This window comes from Hippichthys cyanospilos, chromosome 19 (genome assembly GCF_059441005.1).
Source record: "Hippichthys cyanospilos isolate Australia breed blue-spotted pipefish chromosome 19, RoL_Hcya_1.0, whole genome shotgun sequence".
NCBI classification, from domain to species: Eukaryota; Metazoa; Chordata; class Actinopteri; order Syngnathiformes; family Syngnathidae; genus Hippichthys; species Hippichthys cyanospilos.
The window spans coordinates 4369114-4388487 of record NC_142387.1 but is presented as its reverse complement, the minus strand read 5'-3'; the positions used below and the strand labels follow the sequence as shown (position 1 = coordinate 4388487).

General features: G+C 38.9%; 2 protein-coding genes across 2 annotated transcripts; one reads left to right on the top strand and one right to left on the bottom strand.

Moving 5' to 3' along the window:
• Nucleotides 1-868: 868 nt before the first annotated feature.
• Nucleotides 869-6126, top strand: amer2 (APC membrane recruitment protein 2). The gene is made up of 2 exons (XM_088402324.1): nucleotides 869-5290; nucleotides 5344-6126. The coding sequence occupies exon 1, from the start codon at nucleotides 1173-1175 to the stop codon at nucleotides 3192-3194; it is 2022 nt and encodes a 673-aa protein (XP_088258450.1). The 5' UTR covers nucleotides 869-1172; the 3' UTR covers nucleotides 3195-5290; nucleotides 5344-6126.
• A 2536-nt stretch (nucleotides 6127-8662) lies between these two features.
• On the bottom strand, nucleotides 8663-12666 carry LOC148407666 (beta-1,4-galactosyltransferase 1-like). Its single transcript, XM_088402014.1, has 2 exons — nucleotides 12271-12666; nucleotides 8663-9340 (listed from the first exon to the last, which is right to left on the bottom strand). The coding sequence occupies exons 1-2, from the start codon at nucleotides 12664-12666 to the stop codon at nucleotides 8663-8665; spliced, it is 1074 nt and encodes a 357-aa protein (XP_088258140.1).
• Nucleotides 12667-19374: the final 6708 nt, after the last annotated feature.

The window sequence follows — 19374 nt, the reverse complement described above, 5'->3', positions numbered from 1 at the left end:
CTCTCCAGCAACTGTTCCTATTCCCGATACAAACAACACAATGTTTTTCTGAAATCATGTTCCGTGTCTTGCTTAAGGAGACTTTAACATGGTCACAATGATTGGGCTAATCTGACACACAGCCTCTTGGTTGGGAGATGACCATCAGATCTTGCCGTCCCAATGTTCATCATAAAACATGTACAATACAAAAGTCATTCTTGATTAAATGGAAAGTTGCTATTTGGGCTTCCTTTGTTGATATTTTCACCAAGCAAAATCACAAAACTAACTTTTTATTTTTATCCAAATATCGGTATCCAATATTCAAATTCTATGTAGGATATCTGAATACCAAAGATAGTAGATAGCATCAGCCTGAGTCTTGATCTCCAAAAGTCTTGGTCTTGTCTCAATCTCGACCTCCAAAAGCTCTGATCTTGAGTAGGTCTCGGCTCACTTGCCTCATTACTGTCTTGGTCCCAGCTGGTGTGGCCTTTACTACAACACAACATTTATTTACAGTATCACCATCAGCAACAAACACCTGAACATACTCTTAAACAAATAAAGTTCATACGTCTTAATGTGATTATCAAGTTGTTGAATTGATATAAAACAAATAAAATTTGTAGTATGAAACACTTCTCCACCACTGCACACTACAATCAGAATTATAAATGTGCAGTTAAATTTTAATATTTCTGACAGTGTCAATCAAAATTTAACAATATAACCTTTGGGAAGGTGTGAATTTTCTTATTAAGTAGATCAGATTTTATCGGATATTCTAGGGTTTAGAAACTAATGATTAGTTCTGGGGGAAGGAGCAACAGTGCAATGGTGACTGGGAAGGTGGAGAGGGGGGATGGAGGACAGACTCTGGCGCCCTGCCAACGTTGACGAAAGCTGCTTAGCCCACTCTGTTGCCATGGATACAGCGAAGAGCAGCACAGTGAGGGAGTGAAAAAGAGAGAGAGAGAGAGAGTGAGCGAGAGAGAGAGAGAGAGAGAGAGAGAGAGAGAGAGAGAGAGAAAAAACTGCAGGCAGCCGATAAAGACAGCCAGAGTAGGAGTGAATGAACTGTTGGAAGCAACGTGGAGAGTGAGGGAGAGTGGATGTGCTGGAAAGCCCAAAGGGAGTAGCAAAGTGCTAGCGAGAGACCACAGAGTGGGAAACGATAAAGCTACACAATGGAGGTGCAGACGGAGTGTGCAGATCCCACTGCGGCCCCTCCATGTGACCCCCAGCCCGCCGGAAAGATCAACAAAGCTGCCTTCAAGCTCTTCGGAAAGCGACGCACCGGCTCCGGAATGGCCAGCTTCTTCTCTTTCAGGAACAAAGGAACCACGGCGAGAGGGACCAATGGACATTCCGACACTGGGAATTCTGTGAATGGGAACGACTCAATGTCATCAGTCGAGCTGGTGAGGAGCAAAACACACGATGGGCTCACCGGGTCCAACAATGATGCTGATAGACAGAAAGGGGAGGGTCTGACTACTCTAGAGACAGGAACTGTGCGGTCCCTCAGTAAATCTCTAAGTTTCTTCTCTCTTCTGCGACGTGGGAGTCTAAGGTCAAGTGAAAACAGTGTGGGACTTGTGCGAAGAGGGAGAGGCTTGAAGGGTTTTTTCAGTAGCATCCGCTGGCGACGTAAGGATAAAACAAATGAAGGCGATGGAGAAGAGTTGGAAATCCAGAAGGAGAAGGCTACGGATGTTGCAGACTCTGAAACGGTAAAGGATGTCACACTCATTCTTGATCCAATGCCACATTATTGCCAGGAAGATCACGGGAAGAAAGAGGCAGACTATAACATCCAAGTGGCTGAGGCTCACACTAGCGTTTCCTTGACACCCACACACTGTGTGGCTATGCCAGGGCCATCTGGTGAGCCGGATTCCCCCTCTCCTTACACACCCAATGACTCCCCTTTGCACCCTGCCACCACCAAAGCCAAAGCTTCAGTCTCCAGCCTTACCCCCTCACTTGCCACACCCCCTTTGGAGTGCTGCAGCACTGGAGACCCGCCATCAGAACCCTCAGTGGACCGACTGTGTTCTCTTCTCTTCAATGATGTCACATCCCTCAAGAGCTTCGATTCACTCACCGGCTGTGGGGATATCATTGCCGATGCAGATGAGGAGACAGCAGGCAATGGGGGTAGTGGTACCAGTAGCAGCAGCAGTGGCGGCGGTGGTGGGGTAGGGGGGGGTATCGGGGGATCAGGTGTTGGGAAGCCTCTCGGAGTTGCCTGCGCCACATCTCGTTGCTCTCCACCAAAAATCCCTTTTTCTTCCAATCTGACACAACCCTTGTTCACCGCATCTTCTGGCCCGGCTTCTCTTCCTGCCCGTGCCCGGGTGCCCCCAACTCCTCAAACACCCCCTGTGGGCAGTGGAGTGATAGCCTACATGGGTGGTGGAGAGGAAATGGCAAGTCCTGAAGCAGTGGATGATGCTGACATGCAGGGCCTTTGGCATATGCTGCCTTCAACAGGGGAAAACTCCCCCGCTTTACCCCGGTCACACCAACCCTCCTGCACCACTCCCACCTCCAGCTACCCGCTTCGCACCCTCACCTCCAGCCATCAATCTTTAACCAATGTATGTGCAGATCGAAAGGCATTACAAGTGAAATCTTTGGGCCTCAGTAAGATTCCAGTGGTTGGTGGAGCAGGGACTCGAGTGGCAAAACCTCTTCTACCTCAGGGTCGTCATCCGGTATCACCTGGAGACAAAGAGCCACTCAGCGATGAAGGCTATTGGGATACACCCTCTGCAACACCCACCGCAACACCCGAGGAAAGCGGGCAGCGGCACGAGCACAATTTGTCACGTGACAGTTGCTCTGGGGACCAGCTGTATGATCTCTACAATGATCCAGAGGGCGATGACAACCAAAACAGTTCGTCCTCCTTGTCAACCGAATACAAACTCAGTCCCCCTTCCTCCTCCTCCTCTTCTTCATTCCGGTCAATGAAAGGAAGCGCCAGCCTTCCCCGGGAATCCAAGATCCCGGTCAGCGCCAGACAAACAACGCCTCCGCAGTCATCGAGCCAATCAGCACTCTCGTCTGTCCTTGAGGCAGAATCGTCGCAGCCGATAAACCAAGCGCCCCCTCCGGCTCGCACCAGAATTCCCGTATCCAAGGTACCCGTGCGTCGCTCCGGCAACAAACCGGGTCCCACAACCAGAATTTCTAGGAAATAATTCCTCTTCATTCACATGCCTCTATGGACTTGAGAGGCTGACGCTTCTGTTTTTTTATTTTATTTTATTTTTTTCCGAGCCAAAGGTTTTCCTTAGCCAGGAAATATGTCGCGCTGTGCAGTTAACAGTCCATGAATTCCTTGTGAATCTCAAAGGCATTCCTTCCAAAAATGCTAAAAGAAGCTTGTTCACATGGCAAAATTCACAAGGAGACTCCAAAAAACCTGAATTGGCACTGGAACTTCGAAGTTTGACCCTTGACAATCCATGAGCTTTGAAAAGTTCATTTTTCAACTACCTGCGAAAAGTCCTACAAATCTACAAATTTAAGGATTTCAAAGCTTCAATTCTCTTTGCTCACATTTTGCAAAAATAAGCTGCTTTTATAAAATCTTTTATGAAGTTTCATATTCGATTTGAATATCTTTTTTTTTCTTGATGATTGCTCATCTCATTCAAAACAAAATGACCTTTGAATTGTCCCATTTTAGAGCCAAAGTATCATTCCTTAAATATCTTGGAATAGACTGGAATATTTTTGTCTTTTCTTTTCAATTTCTTTTTAACATAGACTTCCAACCTGATTAAACACCTGCATGTACAACAACAGTAAACTGCACAGATTCAAAGGCTTTTATGGCGTCTGTATTTTGCAAGCCATACTTCAAGCACAAAAAAGGTCACACTTGGGCACTTTGCATGCAAAGACTCCAGCTTTACTTCTGAATCACAACTTTTCCTAGTACTGCATGCAATATGGGTAACCGACACACCAATCTTTTTTGTTTTTACAAAGTATTTATTGTTCATTTTTGGAAATGTCACCAACATTCAATCCAATGCTGCAATATGGAAATCATAATGCATTAACAATGGCGTTCCTCTTTACTCCCTCTGCATTCAGGGCTATACATACATGCAAAGCACAATGGTCAGGGAACACACATGGTGGTGCACGCACTCATGCACATACACACTAACTTGTCCTTGTTGTTCCAATGGATGGCTTTCTTCTCTAAAATCACATGCACATACAACATGTATGCATGTAGTCCATTTTTTTCTTTTTCTTTTTTATAAAAGCTTTTTACTGCACGGACTCAAACTGTGATTGTTGCAGCTTTCGCAACTGTATTTTCCAACTAGTACTGCAGAGACTGACATGAATGGTTTAAAGAGGGTAATAATTTCTTCCAGAATGCAAGTGCCTGTTTTCTTTTAACTCTTTCAGTCCCAAACGTTATATGAAAAGGCAACCCCGAGAGTGCCAGCTAATATCGAGCATTTTGACTCATCTTTCAAGGCCGACAGAATATATGTATGTAAAGATTGGCGGTGTCATATGAAATATTGGATTCCATTCCTTGTATGGAAAAAGGAAGGATTTTACCATATTCCATTCTTCAGTAATCACTATTTGAAAATACATCATTTTGTGAAAAGATGTATTATCTACACAATAGTGACTTAGATACTACTATCTTTTTTTAGTAGCATCTGAAACATCTTAACTTTCTCCCCCCTTCAATAAAACATGAACAAAAACAATGTTTTTGATGTCAAAATAACAATTTACATATGTGCATTATATAATTAGATTACAACAGTGCTCAATTGGCTTAACATTAAGAGGAGCGCTGGCCATGAGTGTTGTCGATTCATTTATTAAAAAAAAAAAAAGATAGTTGATGAGAATTCTTGTCACTAGCACACAATCTTAGAATTTACATGATGAAATTTTTTGTTTATGGCACTGAAAGAGTTAAATAGGCAGTGACTCCCAAAACTGCAGCAATGAAATTTCACCAGGGTTTCAAATGGAGCTTAATGTTACAATTTCTATTATCAGACTCATATTTTAAAATTGCATTACGCTGAAAAAGTAAACACTGTATAAAACGAGGGGCTATTTCAGGTGTGTGTGTGAAAACTGAATGTAGCTAGACATCTTTGTAGATCAAGGAGTCATATATATTTTTGTGTGTCTGCAGGGTTTTTATAGGAGCAAAGCAAACGACTGTACAGTTTTTAATCCCGCCCCGGTTTTAACGTGAGACGATCAGCAAACTTGGTCAAAACATGATTAACCCTTCAAGGTATTTCGTGAGACGATCAGCAAACTTGGTCAAAACATGATTAACCCTTCAAGGTATTTTAATAATGACACAATGTGATATGGATCAGGTATTTTCTCAGCCCTCAGTTAAACAGAGGGGCTTTTATATGCAAAGCCATTTGGGACTGTGCACATTTTCTCTGCTCCGAACCACAAGGTGGTCTTTCTCAGTCATAATAACACGTCCATCATATTTGTGAATATTGATCCATGAGAGAGCTTTTGGATTCACATATCATTTTTCCCTAATGGTAAACGTAACATGATCCCAAGTCCACAGCAACAGCATTTTCTTGCTGGGCTCAAAGAGGTGAAGTACACAAGCATTTTCCTTCTGGTGTGTGAGTGTTTGTTTTAGTGGGTGGTGACGGCTTGGATGATGCTGGTAGCCTTGTGTTTTTGTAAGGTTTAAGCCGGCGTTAACTCATCGAAAATACATTTACAATGGGTTAAACTTAAGCATTATTTAAATTCTTAACAGTAAAAAATTTAATTTCCCTCCTAAAGGCAACATGAACTGTAAGTTTACAATGAATGATTACTATTAAGTTCATATTTTAAATGATTTTGTTCTGTTTGAATGTTACTATTCTTATCCTGATGTCACCTGACATATTGTATCCACTTTATTCTATGAAATGTGTTCAAACAACTCAATTCCATGTTGTTACTTGATTTCTGTCCTCTGTCACCACAGATGTAGCCATTGTGCAATAAAGAGCACATTATGTCTATCCTTTTATTTGACCATCTGTTGACCAATGGTGTGAAATCTTCCCGTTTATCATATTTAACTAATAAATGTGTTTGTTCTAATTGAAGGTTCCCTTTGCTTTGTAAAATCTGTGTAAAGTCTCATTGTTTATTGGAACCACAAAATTCCCTGTAGCATTTGTTATTGGTTCCTGAGGTGACATTGTAATGGCATCACACTTCCTGCTTGGCCTTTCAACTTTAGGTTAACAATGCTTTTTATTGGTCATTCCAGTGAAAGCCTAAACTAATGACTGACTTTGCTCATTTGTGAGCAAGTTCCATGTATTTTATATGCACATGACCTCATGAATATTAATCAAAAGTGGGGTGCAATTGTTTAAAAGTTCCTTTGTTGTGGTGTAGGTACAGCAGGAGGAAGAATTGGTGCAGTGCAAATCCCCTTTGTAATGGTGCAGCAATCCCTCACCCTCCTCCTCCCTCTTTCATTCCCTCTCTGTTTCGGCACACTGAGGTTTATGTAAAACGCTTATGTAAGACCATAGCACTCGCTTGTGGACGGCCCATCAGATCAAAGCTAGAGTGATGCTAACAGAGAAGACGATGCGTGTGGCGTTCTTCCTTACCAGTCTCATCTGATTGTCTCGGATTGCTTCCTCTCTTGTTGTGTCTTGTGTTTAGGCCCAGAACCTTTTATAACTACATGACTTATGATGGTCAAACATGTGAATTATGGGATACTGTCAACAAACAAATATATAGACTGCACAAAGGTTGGAGTCAAAATTTTCACTTTATTTTGGTATAAAAGGGTAGTAACACATTTTTCAGTAACAAAAGCTCTGTTGGATGACAATTATAATTCTTTTGCCACAATAAAGCAGTCGTGGTACTATTAAATTCATTGTAACAAAGTGTATACATGTTGTTTGTTTCGTTGCTAACAAGTTTATTATTATTCATTATTTAACAGACTATAAGATGTCTGAATTGCTGCATGGATATCATCATTTTTAGGTGACTATACAGACTAAAGTGAAGGTTAATTTTACTCTAAATAAACTATATATGGTCTGTATATTTTACCCTCTTCCAAGTGTAAATATTATTGTGTTTAGAATAGGACCAAATGTAGTCTTTTTATAGTAAATATACTCTCGGAATGTTATTTGTAGTTTGATTCAGTACGCATGATCTTGTAGAAGCCCAAAATGTAAACACCATTTGGTGTTTTTTTTTTTCTTTTCTGCATTCTCATATTTATTTGGCTGTAGGTAAAGTCAATGCTAACATTTAAAACAGTAGTTTAGTCTATGCTGTGTTTACCTCCCACTTAAGGTACTACTATCTGTGTCTGTCTGTGTGTATACCATTCAAAACTCGAGGCCAAATCTTCCATGGCAGTCCCTGCACATCGGTTTCCATAGTGACTACAGTAGGTCAACCAATGAAAAGAGGGGGATGGCCAGAAAGAGTCATGCAAGAGGCTTGGGGTGGCAGCTGTCATGCTGTGTGACTGTTGTTATTGGGCGCCGTTTTGTAACACACCCATTTGTCAATAATTCATTGAGAGATATGCTTGTGACTCTGTGAAGCACTAGCATCACTGCCAGTGACTTTACAGATAATGTTTAGTATAGCACTATCTTTCTGCTTTGTGTTTAACAATTGTATGTAAGTCAAAATGAAGCCATCTCCTCCTGCTCCCCATTTGCTGGAGCAACAATACATCAGGAGAGTTGGGCAAGCCAGAAGGGACATGTACAGTCATGCTTGTCTTGACACCTTTTGAAATGTGACAAGACAGCCAGGTATTTAGTTCAGCCACTATTATTCCAAAACTTACCAGTCAAGAGTATACTTTTCATGTGGGGACATACATGCAAGTCAAAATTGAAGTGTGCAATGAAATGTAACGTCATTGAAATGTGACCATTTTTGATGGTTTGTTGACACTCTGCCTTCATCTAACTTGTAATTCGTGGTTCAATATTTTGAAATGGTCATTTCAAAACATGGACTGCATTTGACACTATTATGACTTGCTTTTTCCGAGATTAAGATGCACAGGCACACAGGTTTTGTTCAAGCTAACTAAGAGGCTTCTCATGGAATTGTGAAGCTGCCAATGTGAGGTGACAATTTTAGCTTGAAAATTTGTTTGAACATACTTTCAAGTAAATTCAAATGTATTTACAAGGCATTTTGGAACATACATTTGAATATACTTGCAAATACAGTACATTTGAATATACTGTACAGTGTATGCATATTTGTTTGACCGTGTTGGCACATATGTTTGAAAGTGCTTGCAAATACATCTAAAACATACGTGCAAATAAGTCTGAATGGATTTGCAGGTTAAATGTTAAAATTTGTTCACAAAATGCCACAGGGTGTTGATGAGCATACCTGTTGCAGTATGGGAAATGGCATTATGGCAAATGTTCAAATGTACTTGTAAATCCATTTGAAAACACACTATGTACTTGTAAATTAATTGTAACATATACACATAAACACATGCACACACACACATTTTCAAGTAGATTTAGATGTATTTGCAAATATGTGTTTGCTTCACATTGGCAGTTCCATGCTACTATACAGATGCATGCACATCATGCATTTCATAGGTTCATCTTAATTTAGCGGATGGACCTTCAATATCAACAGTAATAAATGTATAACATGGATGTCTTTCAAAACTGCTGACCTTGTAACTTAGCGAATTGAAACCATCTTGATTCATCGTCTTGTGGGTTTGCCCCACTTTGGCAGGGTTCAGAGGATTCACCTCATTGTGCAGGTCCCTATCATGTTTAATCATCTTGTACTTCCCTATCAGCATGTTTGGTCGAGAAATAGACATCCCTCTGAAGATGATCCTGTTGTACATATCATCATCCTCTCCGCCCCAGCCCCAGAAAGTGTTTGGGAAACCATTAATCCTCAAGTACTGCTCCTTGGACAATGAGCAGACACCACCAAAATAAGTGTTGTAGGGTAAGTTGAATTGGAATTTGTCCATAGCCACAGCTAAGTGCCTTGGATTGGCGAAGCATCTGTACAGGTTGCGATCATCCATTGGCACCAGGTCTACATCAGAGAAGACAAAACAATTGTAGTCGTAATCCTTTAGGGCCTCCACAAAGCCTGCATTCAGCAGCTTGGCCCTGTTAAACACTCCCTCTCCGGCTTGGTTGATAACATATACACCGTAGTCCAATTGTTGCCTCATCAGAATGGGATGCAGGTAGTGAAGCCAGTATTTTAGATGCTCATGTCGATTGCGGAAAGGGATGATTATCGCCACCTAGAGGCAATGTAAATAAATGAGGAAACGTAAGCATTTGATATATGATCTGTATTATTTGATCCCGGCATTACTGCTAAAATGACACTAGAGGCCAGTGTCGCTCAGAGTGATGGGACTCTTGGCTCTTTTAACTGTGGAACTGTTCACTAAAACGAGCCTTTCAAAAGGCTGTCTTGTTTTTTACATAACTATAAAACATTGACCTTTTACTAAACACTGGGATTAGTGATACTTCGCAGTTCATGTCTCACTTTAACTGTTTATATGTGACAGACATTTGCTAGTGCCTTCTTTCTAAATATTGTAAGTACCGTACAAGTCAATCTTTTTCCCTCATTTTCAACCCCCGTATGGGGTTCCACATATCCTTCCACAAAATTTTTCCACTGTGTTTCATTAACATTCGAATGTGAAACAAGCAAGATGTCATTTACGAGGCTTAAAATGAGTATTTTTCAGACTACAAACTGCGGCGTTTTCATCGGAGATAGACAAACACAGTCAGACTCATATTTAAACCAACTAGGACAGTGGTAGGCAACATTGGTCCATTGGTGATTCAAATAATCAGCTCATCAACAAGCTCTGCAGAAGCCTGATAGCGTTCCTGATCATTTGGATCAGATGTGTTATAGAAGGGAGACTGCTGCCCTCTAGAACTGGAGTTGCCACACCCTGCCTTAGGACAATTTAGAGTGTTCAACGAACCTATCGTAGATGGTTTTATAATGTGGGAGGAAACCTGCAAAGCAAGAAGCCTGGATTTGAACACACAACCCCAGAAAAGTGAGGATATAGTTTTTAAGTCGAAAAAAAATTAGTCATGCAATGTCATATATATATATATATATATATATATATATATATATATATATATATATATATATATATATATATATATATATATATATATATATATATATATATAATTATTATAATACAGTGGTACCTCGGTACTCGACCATAATCCGTTCTGAGGTGGTGGTCGAGCACTGATTTGTTCGAACACCGAAACCAATTTTCCCATAAGAAATAATGGAAAGTATGTGTGCACAAGTAAATGTGCACAAGCAGTACATGATAAAGATAAAGATAAAGATAAAGATAAAGATAAAGATAAAGATAAAGATAAAGATAAAGATAAAGATAAAGATAAAGATAAAGATAAATAAAGCATTATAAACCATTTTGTATTATTTACTTACGTTTTGGAGAGTGGTTGATGGCATACAGGAATGGATGTGGAGAGGACGGGAGGGAGGGTTACTCCTTCTATGATGACGCTAGCTAACTGCGACGCGAGGTCGGACACTCGTACACCACGTTCATATTTTGCCATAATTTCCTTCTTCAGTTCAATAGTGGTCCTCATTGTTTTCCTCTTTGCCTTCCCCTTATCACTGTCTTTCTTTGGACCCATTATTAAGGGCTAGAGCAACACGAAAAAGTTTAAATCCGGGAAGAAATACTCGAACAAACGTCTTACTCCGCTGGCGGTCTGAGTTGAACTGGCGCTTACCCGCTCGCCGAGAAGGGCCGAGGAGCGCGTTCGGGTCGGCTCGGCTAGTCGAGAACCGAAAATCTGTTCGAGGTCCGATGCATTATCTACTTGAATTTTTTGGTCGAGCACCGATTTGGTCGAGTATAGAGGCGGTCGAGTACCGAGGTACCACTGTACCTGTAATAAAAGTCATTTTTATTTTTACTAAATATATATATTTTAGATATAAAGATATTCTCCATATTCTGTTCTTATTGTGTCGTATTATATCCATATGGTGACACTCCTCCAAGGGCTGCAGTTTTAGGGTAGAGTTTTTATCCAATAAGAATTCAGCTAGCGTGTGTCACCAGGCAGACTTCCAGGCAGACATCTGCCGAGCTGGGAGGCGCTAGGGCATTCGCTTGAACAAGTAGAAGGCTTCTGTGCACTGTGCAATTACGTATCGTGTACGGGCCAATATTTTTGTTAGACAGCTGCAATAGCCAATCGACTCATAAAAACGCCTTCCAGAAACCTCACGTAGAACGTGACGTAAGTGGACACTCTTTGCAAGAAAGCGGTGTTATTTTGATCCTCCGTGTTTAACGGTGGAAGTAGTTAAATAAAGAAAAAAAACATGTTGCTCAACTAGCTAACGTTAGTGTTAGCATACATCAAAGCCAGACTCACGGTTGCTTTTTTTTTTTTTAAACCCACAATGGCTGAAGAAGAGCAAAACGGAAATTGGACCGAAAATTGGATATTTTATGTCTTTCATATTCAATTGTCATGTTTGGTTGGCTTTTGTTGTTGTGGGTTTTTGTTCATGTTTCTGTTCCACTCGCGTCTGCCTTTGTTGTCCGCGTTCTCGTTAGTTTGAGTTTGTCCACCTGTCTGGTGATACTTTGTCCGTCCAGTTTCGCTCCCGTTTCCTTGTTAAAACTTCCTTTTTAAGCCACATATTTCTCAGTTTTCCGGCATTTTTTTGGGTCTCCTTCCTTCCTCCTGCCAACTCAACTTGCCATGCTCATGCAGACGCGAGAATTATATTAAATTGCCATTTTTAATTTAGCGTACAATCTTGTTAAAGCTTGCCTGCTCTTGGTGGACTTCATAAAACTTTATGGACAAATAATTGGAAATTATTATAACTTATTCTAAGTTTTGGCACGTAATAATGATAAGCTTTAATTGCTGATGTGGAATTATTGATGTTTAAATGTTTTTATAAAAAGCCTGTGTACATGCACATGAGGGGTCCATTCACCTGAGTGTGAAATGCACGGCCCACCACTGATGTATATATAGATAGATAGATAGATATAGATATAGATATAGATATAGATATAGATATAGATATAGATATAGATATAGATATAGATATAGATATGTTCAGCTGTTGTACTGAATCATACAGAAATTTTGATCGTCTTCATTGGCTTACCTTGTGCTGGGAGATACAATTGGCAGGCTTGTATCGTCCGCCCATCATTAGGGAAGGAACGCTGACCTCCGCCATGACCTTATCCAGTGACCAGTTCCGATCAAACTCCACGTGAAGAGGACCAACAAGATCCGGAGGGGTGTCAGGACAAGAGCCCAAAATTTTGTTCATGGCCTTCGAAGTCAAGCTATTGTCTTGTCTGGAGTTTCTTTCTATAGGTTCCGTTTCGCGCAGCTCATGCAAGTAGACTTTTGTTCTTCTGTAAACGGCGCCACCTGACTTAAATAACTCCAACATTCCACACCTGCTAAAGAACAAAAGTACTAAGCATGTTACAATGATAGCAAAGATGATTGATAATAAGTAGAACAAATCTTTCAATATCTTTGATATCATTTTGGCTGAGAAAATCTTTCCATACAGCGGCTGCATGCTTCTTTGCAAGTCAAAGGTGGTGTAAGATAAGCTGCCAGACAGGTTTTCTATTATTTGCGTCCTTGTTCATCATCTCATCTGATTGGACCTCCAGACAGTTATTAATGTGAAGCTTTTTCAGCTCATATTCACAAATATTTATTTAGTGTATAATATTTATTTAGTGTATAATGCCATAGGATAGTGGGCCTTCAAACACTTCACCTACTAGAGGAATGTATTATCAAGATATGTGCGATGTACTGTTGGTCTGTGATTTACATTAACTTCTATGAAACAAAATTGTCAATATTTAAGCAATACGGTACAGACCACATATTCATAATAATGTATAGCAAATCAAGGGGGAAAATAGAGCCTACAATGAAAAAGGATGGAAGCGACTTTATGTTTTGTGAAGCAGCGTTCTCTAGCGGCGAAAATATAAAAGTGCATATTATGTGATTTTTTTTTTTTTGGCTTCCATAAAGATGACCTAAACTTTTGGGAGTGTCGGACTTCTTTTAGAAAGCTAAATTTCTAAGAACCCCATTGCAAATGTTTGCTGAAACAAAACAAAGCAAAACAAAATAAACAAATCAAAACAAAATTCTTTAAGCCAAACATATGTGCTCATGCAGTCACATCAACAGATTCAATTTGACACGAAGTATATTAATTACTTTTCATCACTACTGAAGTTTACAGAATAAAAATTGCAAATTGCACGCCTCCTTATACCAAACCGGGTCAATTGCCCCCTAAACAGGTTGCTGCCAATTATTTCGTCAAAAACAACTGTATCAAATAAAATGCTGCTTTAGTGTTGCTGGCTTTATCGCCTCGTTATCAAGCAATTGTAGACACAAGATGAATTTTGACAAATTAAAAATTATTCAATTTTCAATAATATACTAAACTAGTTGGATTGATTGCTTTATTGAAGAGTCATGGATGCTTTCACAATTTAACATAAAACACAATTTTTTACAGCCTCTATTTTACTGACTTGATTGTGAAAATAAGGCTTAAATCTCAATGTTGTCAACATTTTGTTTCAGTGCAATGAAGCGATATGAGGCTGTGCTAAAGGTCACCATTGTCTTAATATAAAAGTATAAAATTCAAAAAAGGAAATTATTGTGAAGCAGCTAATAGAATTTGGTTTACAAAAACACATTTTCCCTGAGGAAGTAAAATTAATTAATTCCATGTTCAAACTGTAACAATCAAAACACTTTTACAAACACCACCGATAATGAATTAGATGAATGAACTTCGAAAAAAAATGACAAAGAGAAATTACTGTTTAAAAAAATAGATACAATAAAGTAAAACTTCACTGTGTAAGGCTGTCAGACATGAACTAGACTCTGGTTCATGTCTGACAGTAGAGCAATACTGTCATCTAGCGGTAATTTTAGGACAGTTACAGAATAAATGTGGTGAGAATGTTTTACTGTATACATTTATGTTAGAATTGGCGGTGAAGAATAAATGTTTACCAGTATTCTTTGATTATTTTCTCCCCAGTTGGATCTCATTATTACTTGTGATACATCATTATTTTACCTCCATTTTTAATCCTCATTGGGCTGCTACTAAAATTCAGTGATGATTTAATAAAGTAAATTTTACGACAACAGTGCCACTCCATTTCACCAGGGCTAAGACACGTACAGGAGGAAACCAGGAATGCAATTTGATTATCTGCAATACTTCAGTTCTAGGTCAACCTAACAGACATCGCTTTGTCACAAACGCGCATGATTGCATGTCTTCCTTGCGCTGCAAATGCTGATTTTTCGTGGCCATCAACCATGCTTCTTAATCTTCACATAAGCATATATAACGCCGCTTTCATGGGCCTGCAATGTTAACACTGGAATGCAGTTGAACTGAAAATCTCAAGGTCTGAGTTTACACTTGCTCTGAATATTACGTTAAGAAACACTTTTTCTTGATTATATTTTACTCTTTGGGAATATATTATTGTTTATATTATTAATAATAATAAAAATCTCCATACTGTGTACCTGTGTACAATGAAAATAACGGCATTCAATTCAATTCAATTCAATTCAATTCAATTCAATTCTATTCTTCAAAGTGATGACGAGTGTATTGGTTTCCAATAAATAAATAAATAAATAATATAGTGAAGGAATGATAATAAAATTACATTACCTTGAATAAGCTTAGTATGTTGATAGTATGGATTGTGACTGGTCAATATTTGTGGAAAGTGGTAAATGTTATGATGACGTATTTTTCTAAATGTCACTGTTTCAACACTGTTTAGTTTGATGAAGATTAACTTCCTTCCTATTATGTTATCTTTGATTGCTGTGTGTGTGAATGCTGGAAATAAAAACTAAATATACGTACGTAAATATAGATCAACTTTGGGATTTATAAAAAAAAAAAAAAAAACGCAATTTTTGTGGATAATAAATGCAATGGCTTGAATGAACTGAGCATGGTGAAGTTGGAATTGTTTGAATTGGTCAAGTAATGTTGAAGGAGTGAAGTAACATCCATGTAAAGTAAAGTTAAAAACAAAACAAAAAAAAGTCCTAATACGAGTATGGGGGATGTGGCGAAATTTTTGTCCTGACCAAAATGGTTGGATCAAAATGATCAAATTGGTTATCAGGGTGAATTAAATAGAGATTATTATTTCCAATTGCAACAATGTGTAATGTTACATGTGCAACTAAAATGACGGATTTAGCATGGCAAATAACTATATGTAGGAAGATAGACCTAATTGGGAATTAACGGTGATTTTTTTTTTTTTTTTTAGAAAACCTGTAGTCTATGTTGAAGTTGTAGAGAATTATTGTCGCATGTAGCACGGTGAGAATCGGTTGAACATGTGGAAAGATGAAGCCTCTCAAAAAACGTGCGAGGACTAATAAAAAATGTTAATTGTGTACTAAATCATATGCAGTAATGTGAAGGCATCGGCTTTCACACAATTCAAGGAAGGAAGTGGATGTCGCATGAGGATTTTATGCTGGACTAAACTGTAAACTTACATTTTACCACTAGAGTGCAATCGTGCACCAACATTTAGGAGTTAGCGAGTCTCGTTTGCTTCTGGAAACAAACAAACACGCGCAAGCACTCACGCTTTCCGCTACTCGCTTTTGTGAAAATGAACTGCTATTTGTAGAACTTGATCTGGGAGGCCTCTCGAGATGGAATTGGACTGAAAACCTTAATATAATTCCTTTTGTTCCTCCCCCGATCGCTTTTATGGTCATTTCTGGTACTCTTGTCATACAGGAGAGGCAAAAGCTCATTGAGACACATTTGCAAGCAAAGATACAGTGCCCCAAAGTAATGAACGCTAGCTCTTTGACTAGTAAGCCTTTTGTCCATTACTATGAAAGCACAAAGCAATTTTCAGAATTTTGATCATGGTTAGAATCACCATTAGTTCAGAAAAAAACAGTAGACTGATTTTTGCATCCTATATGCAACTGCTCTGAAAATAAAACAAAGCTTCTGAACTGTTGGGTGCGTTATTTTGGGCTTTTTATGTCAAAGGCAGAATTTGGACTCAGAAGAACACAGGACAATAGAGCAGAAAAGTAGAAAGTCTGTAGAAAAAAATCCAACATAACCAGACATGTAGAACCAGGAAAACTAGACTCAGGAACTAGACTTGGAAAAGGAAGGAGGGCAGCTTGGATTGACAGCCTTGAGCCTTGACTTGACGTTCTGGGAACTTGTCAAACACCAATCCTATATGACAAAAAAAGCAAACTAAAGCACCAAAACAACTGCATGGAAACTGTTACATCAAGAAATAAACCCGTCATCACAGAAAATACAGGAGCCTATGACAAAATAAATAAATACATACAATGACAAACACATTATCATTATGACAAAGGTGACACATATATGTGACCACATCAGCAGTATAGAAACTAATGTGAATACGATGGTGCCTGGTATATTTCAATCCAAACTAGATCGGCAAAACTTTTGACCTCCACTGGCCTAGCCACACAAGTTATTATTGGCACTGCCAAAGGGTGAGGTTGCTCTATTTCCCCCACATTTGACTGTACATGCATACTTGTGGCATCACTGTGACATTTCGGCATTCAAAGCACAATACACGTTAGTATTAGTAAGCGATGTTTTTAAAGAACCGTAATAAAAGATCTTTCTAGATATCCGCCTATTGCAGCATATCATTTCTATCGGTTCCATGAAAATGTTTTGATTGAAAACAGATCAGGTCAAAGAAGGGATACATAAATCACACACTGGAAATGCCGGAGAGAATGGATTTGTACATTTGCAAGCGTCAAAATGCCTCACATTTTCAGATCACTATTTCATGGAAATTGGAAACAGGGCTCGACAAAGTATGCACACCCCCGCACCATTCCCAAAAATATGACTTTTTTTTGTGGTAGGTTCACAACCACAGAGTCATACAGACAGATGTGAACATGCAAATGGACGCGCGTGCCTCACACACACACACACACACACACACACGCACACACACACACACACACACACACGCACTCACGGACGCACAGACACAGTTATCCTCTACTGCCACTCTCAAAACAGCAACACAGCCTGGAGAACTCAGCAGTTAAGAGAAACATGATGCCCTAACCATAAAAGTGTGTGTGTGTGTGTGTTGTGTGTTTGTGCGTGCGTGCGTGTGTGCGTGTGCATGTGTGGTTTTGAGTGGTCTCAGCTGCATGGGCCATGCTGCAAATAACAGCCAATCAGTGCTAATTCAAAATCAGAGTGCTTTTGACGGCTTTACCCGGGGGAACAAGCAGTTGTGTTCATGTGTGGGTGTGTGTGTGTGTTGTGTGTGTTTAACATCCACTGTACACTCCACCTGCTTCTCGTTGCCAAAATCTGGATATATTCAGCTTTTATAAACCACATACTTGACGTGCAACTGATAGATGATATGTATAAAAGCAGTTAAGTCAGTCAATATCGTGTGGTATGAGGCTTAAATTTGTTCATTTTACGGTGGTGGCTGCACATGGATTCCAAGCTTGAGCAACACTTTGGTTTAAAAAAAAAAAAAAAATATATATATATATATATATATATATATATATATATATATATATATATATATATATATATATATATATATATATATATATATTCCAAATTCATCATCATGATGTACTGTATGTGACTTCTGCATATCACATAATCTTAGTTCACTTAATTTTAGTTGTATCAAAGGAGGAGGCTTCCAAATGTCATAAGTTATCTTCTAGCGCCCCTTGGTGGTTTTGGGGTCCCAACACAAAAAATTCTATCGCACCCTGTTGGTGAATTGCTGTTGAAGGGATTAGTGCAAAAATCGTGTAAAATGCACAATAAAACATTAGGTTTTCAATACATCCAACATTGACAATATTTCCAATTTTTATTGACAGTAAATGAGCCTGACATGGGCTAATTTTGACATCTGCAGGCTGTATCTCTCGACGTTCCGTTTGTAAGCTTTTAGAAGGGATGGCATAATGGCATATTGAAAGTTGACATATTTTGACAAGCTATGCAATATTTTAACCTTCTAAGTGTTTATTTGCATGCTTTTTCTTTGATATCACACATTGAAACTAAAAGCCTGAGTTTCCCAAAGGGTTAATGATGCACTTATCTTGCCTTCATCAATAAAGTGAAAATGGGATTAAAGAGGGTCCAGTTGCCATCCCACCCAGTAAAAAAATTGGATGAAAATAATTGAAAAACATCATTTTTGTACCTCCAAAAAAACGTCTGAATCTGAAAACTGAATGTTGAAATGTTGTCTTGAAATAAATAGACATCCTTTTACAGACTACATTTGTTTGAAAAGTGATAAGCTGTCTTCAAGATGCTGAAAAGATTCTTTTAACCCTTTGTATTCTCATTCCAGGCATCGTTGAAGTGTTTTGGCTAAGAAATCTTATATGAATGAATATTACCATTCATGCTGAACAGAAATCGATTCCCATTCCCCTAAGCTCAAAGCCAAAGGTCTCAACCATTGGACTATACAGCACAAATAGTAGTTGGTTGGAAGATGTTTGCATCCAAGGCATATGAAGCTCAACTTTGGTACAAGAACTTTTCATTGCTGCAATCACTTCATGAGCAACACTGTGTATCATCTAAATCAGATGAATATTTGGACCTAATTGGATGAGCTAAACACAACTTCATTTTCAACTTTTTTTCAACTAAATCTTGACTTCAAAGAAATTTAGACCACATAGGCTACGCACGCGAGTTACGGTACTTCAAATCTGTAATGCATACTTAATTGCATATTACTGTCATTCCAATGTAATTCGTTACATTCTAATATGAATGTATTTGAAATGTAAGGCATTACACTACTATTGCAGTACTTTTCAATTACGCTCCCTAACATACCAGGGAAATGTGGATTTGCCATTCTCAATGCAGCTCATTACGCTCATTACACATCCAGTAGAATGACCTTAGACGAAACTTAAGTAAACTTGCATGCTCAAAATAAATATTATTGTAAATGAAGCCTAGCTCGCTGGAAATGTTAAACAAAAATACACAAGTAAAACAAAAAAAAGTACTCTGTGTACCAACAATAAAACAGCACCATCCCAAGGCAACCAAATGAACTGCATTCATGTTATCGACAGCTTCAATTAA

Bases quoted from the DNA above. Each gene is read 5' to 3' on its own strand.
- amer2 (XM_088402324.1), top strand. From the start codon at position 1,173: ATGGAGGTGCAGACGGAGTGTGCAGATCCCACTGCGGCCCCTCCATGT.
- LOC148407666 (XM_088402014.1), bottom strand. From the start codon at position 12,666: ATGATATCAAAGATATTGAAAGATTTGTTCTACTTATTATCAATCATC. The intron at 9,341-12,270 runs GTAAGCCAATGA...CATTGCCTCTAG, and splicing joins ATTGTATCTCCCAGCACAAG to GTGGCGATAATCATCCCTTT.